Source organism: Ursus arctos, unplaced genomic scaffold, assembly GCF_023065955.2.
Source record: "Ursus arctos isolate Adak ecotype North America unplaced genomic scaffold, UrsArc2.0 scaffold_8, whole genome shotgun sequence".
Lineage (NCBI taxonomy): Eukaryota > Metazoa > Chordata > Mammalia > Carnivora > Ursidae > Ursus > Ursus arctos.
Window position 1 is genome coordinate 77,689,458 of NW_026623100.1, and position 5,229 is coordinate 77,694,686.

A 5,229-nucleotide genomic window follows, 5' to 3' on the forward strand; every position below is an offset into this window, starting at 1 on the left:
TTGGTGACAGTATGGACGAGAGGTCAGGAAGGGAGGAAGAGCTTGGCTTGCAAAGCAGGAGCCCCGGCTTGCAGAGAACCCAATGTAGGAAGCCAAGACTCGGGGACTCTCAGAAGGAAAGAAAGGAGGGCAGCTCTGAGCCCCCGGGGACACTGAGAGGGACACAGTCCCACCCCGATGGAAGTGGGCCCCACGCTCCTGGGTCTTAGCTCATGATGTTCCTGGGGTTTGCACAGCTCTTTCTTGCTTCCAGGAGAGCTCCTACTCATTCTTCAAGGCCTAACAGATCTCATTTCCCACACCCCGGCTGGCGCACCATTGCTGTAAAGGGCCAGATAAGAAATATTTTGGGCTCTGAGGGCCATGTGCTCTCCTTCACAACGACTCATCTCCGCCCTTGCCGCTGAGACAGCCGGAGACAACCTGAGAAATGGGCGTGGCTCTGTCCCACTAAGACTTTATTTGAATTTCAGATACTTTTCATGTGTCACAAAATGTTATTCTTTCTCTGATTTTTTTTTTAACCATTTAAAAACATAAAAAGCATTCTCAGCTCACAGATTGTACAAATGGCAGCCTACATTTGGGCCCCAGGCCATAGTGTGCCAGCTCCTTTTGTGGCCTTTTGATTCTCCCAGTGTGGCTTCAGGACCAGCCCCGGGGTTGCTAGAAGGTAGTGGCTGGACCTGGGAGCTTGCTGGGAATGCAGGATCTCGGGGGCCCAGGCGGATCTGCTGACTCAAAGTCTGCATTTTAGTAAGAGCTCCTGATGACTCGTGTGCACTTTAAAGTTTTTTAAAATTCTGATGCCTGGGTGTCACCCTAGGATTCTAACGTAACGGGTGTGGGTGCCAGCTGCCCACCAGGATTTTGTATAGCTCCCAGGCGGTTCTAATGTACCCTGGAAAGATTCCCCAGGGAGAGACGGTTGCCCCTCCGCCTGGCTCCCACAGCCGCCTGGCCACCCCTGCACAACCAGCCTGCCCCGCTCTGAGCTCCTCTGACACCAGGACACCATCTAATCCTAATTCACGAAGGTTCTCAGACAAGTCACTTATCCTCTCTGGACAGTCTCCTACTTCCAGTAGACGAGCTGGACTCCGAGATGCTTTTGCGGCTATAAAGACACTCTCCGCTAACCCCCAGGTGAACCAAAGGGGAGGCTCCTCCTGATCCCGGGTCCTCCTGGCCTCTCCCCAACCAGGGACTTTTCCCCCCACTTAGGCTTCGGAGCCCCCACTGAGCCAAGGCCCGCACAGACCAGGCAATAATCCCCTCCTCTCCGCCCCTCTACCTCCACTGAGTCCCACAGCCCCAGCCCCACCTCCTTCCTCTACCTCCCTTGGTCACCTGACCCAGTATTTCCCTGGTAAAACTTGGGGGAGGGGCACACAATATTGGCTCAGGGCCTTGCTCCCCACAGGGATGGCCCTGAATCGAGGCCTCCCCTCCAAGTCCCCTTACCATGGGACAGGCTCCCACCCCGTGGAGTCCTCAACACAACATGCCCTAGGCTTCGAAATCCTGGAAGGAGCCCAGAGAAATCATCCCTCTGTATCCATGTGGGAAAAGCAGGGCCCAGAGAAGAGGAAAGACTGGGGGGATCACCCACCCTACTCCCCCACCATGGCTCCTCCCTGGGCATCAACGGCCTCAGCTGGGGAAGAACGAACAGAGTTCTGGGGCTCCTGGAAGAGAGATAGCCAGGGAGAAGGGCCTGCCGGGACTGACTCTGTGCCAAGGAGACTGCCTTTGACTATGAACAGCGTGGCAGGGCCCTGTCCCCTCCCCTTGCTGCTGTGTGAGCCCAGCCCAGACCTTGGAAGCCAGCGTGGACGGCTGTGGGCCTCGCCTCCCTCTCAGACACAGTCATAGAAATGGCTGCCGTTCACCGAGCAACTGCTACGTGCCAGGCACTGTGTGAAGCACCATGGTTCTCGGAGATAATTCTAATAACCCCCTTTAATGAATGATCACAATGAGGATCAGAGAAGTTAATCAACAGGCCTGAGACCACACAGCGACGAAGGGAGTGGTGGGGGAGAGAAAAGTGCCAGAGAAAAGTATTTGAGCTGGAGGACATCTCAGAGATGTCTTCCTCATTTCCTGGGCTGCAAACCCAAGTCTGTCTGCCTCTGTTCCTCTGGCGTTCTCAGCCCAGGCTGGAAGTGGGCCCCCCGGGCACACTCAGGTTTGTCCGTTCAGCTGATACGGCAGAGGTCCTGGTTCTAGAAGAAAGGATGGGCTGGAGGACAGGCACACCCACCCCAAGAAAGCTCAGCTCTTCTCCTGGTCTACAGACCCTCCGTCCCCTGTAGGCCCAAGCACACGCCTCTGTCCCAAGGCCACCTCAAAGCAAAGAGAATGTGTGGGCTTTGGGATCTTCACACCTGGGACTGAATCCCTGCTCTGTGTGGTCCCGGGCCTCGGTTTCTTCATCTGTCAAATGGGGATGCCTATCTAGCAGGGTTGCTGGAAGGAATGGAAAGAAGTTGTGAAATGGGCCTCCCACAGGTGATAAGTAAGTGGTAACCACTCCACTTAGTGTTTCTAGCTCAGTGAACTCTTCGCCTTCTGGGAGCAAGCTTTTCCTCAGAAGGAAACAGAAGGAAGGAGTCGCCGGCACAGAGCCTCCTGGAATGTGGCAAGGCTCCTTGGCGCCGAAGCCTGTGTATGAACCCTTCTTTAATTAGCTCTCAACTAAAAATAGCCCCCCCCCCCGGGCTGCACACCTACTTCCCGGCCCACCACAGGGTGCGCCCGAGCCACGTCTGAGGGACGGGGTGGCGGGGGACAGCCAGCCTGTGACAGAAGCTACAACACAGGTGGGTGCGCAGAGCAGGAGGCTTTATTGAAGGAGATACAGAACCGGGCGAGGGCTCCCGCCATCAGCCAGACCATGGCCTCCGTCACCCCACACTGCCCGTGACTCTTGGACACCCCTCTTTCCCCACTGGCTCCTGACAGTTGGCAACATCAAGGGGGTCTTACCCAGCCTCACCAGGGGTGCCCGAGGGGGCCTTCAGAGTTCTGTTCAGGAGACGGTCGAGGGGACAAAGGACAGCCCCTCCCAGGAAGTCACTGCCGGGCCCGCCACTCCCGTCCATCCGTCCGCTGGCCGAGTCCACCGGTGCCCGGAAGACCGTCATCACTTGCAGCTCTGGAGCCGGGTCCTGTGGTGCTTCTCCTCGGTCAGGAGAGGGATGAAGGTGTCGCTGTGGGAGATCTTCAGCCGGCTGCTCCAGCTCGGCCCCTCCTCCCCAACGGGCTCTGGCGGGAGGCTGTCCAGGTCACTGCGGGAGCACCCCACTTTGCCGTCGCCCGCACTGCCGGAGTTGAGCTCCATGAGCTCTAGCTCGTGCTTGGCGGCCGTCTCCAGGACCCGCTGCTTGTTGTAGTACCTGACGAAGTTGTTGATGATTGGGTGGATGGGCAGGGCAATGGCGATGACCCCGCACAGGAAGCTGATGGCCGCGTTGAGCTTGCCCAGGGTGGTCTTGGGGTAGATGTCCCCGTAGCCAACGGTGGTCATGGTGATGATGGCCCACCAGAAGGACTGGGGGATGCTCTTAAACAGGGTCTCGGGGTGGCTCTGCTCCATGGTGTAGCCCAGAGCCGAGAAGACAAAGATGCCCACGGCCAGATACATGAGCAGCAGCCCCAGTTCCTTGAAGCTGCGCTTGAGGGCGTAGGTGAGGGTCTGCAGGCCCGAGGAGTGGCGGGCCAGCTTGAAGATGCGCGCGATGCGCATGATCCGCAGGGCCTGCACGGCCTGCTGCACGTTGGTCAGCTCCATCATGCGCGCGCCCAGGTGCGTGAGCGTGAGGCTCACGTAGAAGGGCAGGATGGCCAGCACGTCCACGATGTTCATGAAGGACAGGGCGAAGTGCAGCTTGTTGGGCGACGAGAAGAGGCGCAGCAGGTACTCCAGAGTGAACCAGCCGATGCACGCCGTCTCCACGTTCTCCAGCGTCGGGTGCTCCACGCGGTTGCCGTCGGCGTCCAGCACCTGCAGCTCGGGGATGGTGCCCATGCACATGACCACCGACGAGATGAGGATGAGCAGGAAGGACAGCACGGCCACCACCCGCGCCGGGCACGACGACTCGGGCTTCTCCAGGAACTTCCAGACACACTTCTGGCAGCGCCGCCAGCGGCCCTCGGCCGAGTCCACGCCCAGGTCATCCAGGATGAGTTGCACGCGGCGCGCGATCTCCTCCAGCTCCTCGCGCTTCTCGCTCAGGTGGCTCTTGCAGCAGTCGTCCAGAAACTTGAGGTCCACCTTCCAGAAGTCCATCTCGTTCTTGAAGCAGATGGGGCAGATGCCCTTCTTCATGTGGACCTCCCCGAAATAGTACACCTCGATGACACACTTGAAGGCGTCCGGGTCCCTGTCGAAGTAGAATTCGCGCTTCCCGGGGTCGTAGTCGTCGCACAGGGAGAAGATGGTGTCGTAGCCCCCCGCCAAGCAGCCCATGAGCTCGGCCAGCCGGGTCTCCGGGTACTGGCTCAGGAGGTCCCCGTACAGCACCTGCCGCACGCCCCCCACGTTGACGACGATCTCGATGTCGTCGCCGGCCCGGGAGTCCTGGCTGCCCGGCTCCGGGAGGCTGCGCTCCCCGGCCGCGTCCATCCTCCCTGCGAGCGCCCGCTCAGCCTCCGCTCCGCGCCCCGCCGCCTGCCGCCGCCGCCGCCGCCGCCGCCGCCGCCGTGGGTCCGGCGGGTCCCAGCCGCGCGCCGCCCTCGGGGAAGCCCGCCGGCGCCCGCCTGCCTGGAGGGGCGCTCACAGCGGGCGGCAGGCGGCAGGGGCGCGCCGCGGGGGAGGCATGCACCCGGCGGCGGGGCTCGGGCCGGGCATGCGGGCGCCGGGGCGCGCCGGCGGGGGGCTCTCGCGGCCGCCGGCCTCGTCCTGGGCACTCACCCTGCTCCCAGGCGGCGCGACCCGCCGCTTCGGCTCGGCCTCCTGCGCGACCGGGGTCCCCTCGTGGGCGGCGGTCCTCCGCCCCGGGGCGCGCGGGCAGCGGCGGGCAGGTCCCGGAGCCGCGCGGCTCCCCGCGGGCGCCTCCCGCGCCGTACGAGTCGCGGAGCTGCCGGACCCGCGCAGTCCGCCGAGGTGTGCGGAGAGCGAACTTGGGCTTGCTTTGCCCAAGCCGTGTCTAAACACAATAGGAATTCCAGCCTGACGTCAAGAGCTTTTCAAACTGTACCCTCTTCTGGTGAAATTCTGCA

General features: G+C 61.3%; 1 protein-coding gene across 1 annotated transcript; it reads right to left on the reverse strand.

The window, feature by feature from the left end:
* Window positions 1–2,841: 2,841 nt before the first annotated feature.
* On the reverse strand, window positions 2,842–4,633 carry KCNF1 (potassium voltage-gated channel modifier subfamily F member 1). The gene has a single exon (XM_026518893.4). It carries the CDS (start codon window positions 4,631–4,633, stop codon window positions 3,149–3,151), a length of 1,485 nt encoding a protein of 494 aa, XP_026374678.1. The 3' UTR covers window positions 2,842–3,148.
* Window positions 4,634–5,229: the final 596 nt, after the last annotated feature.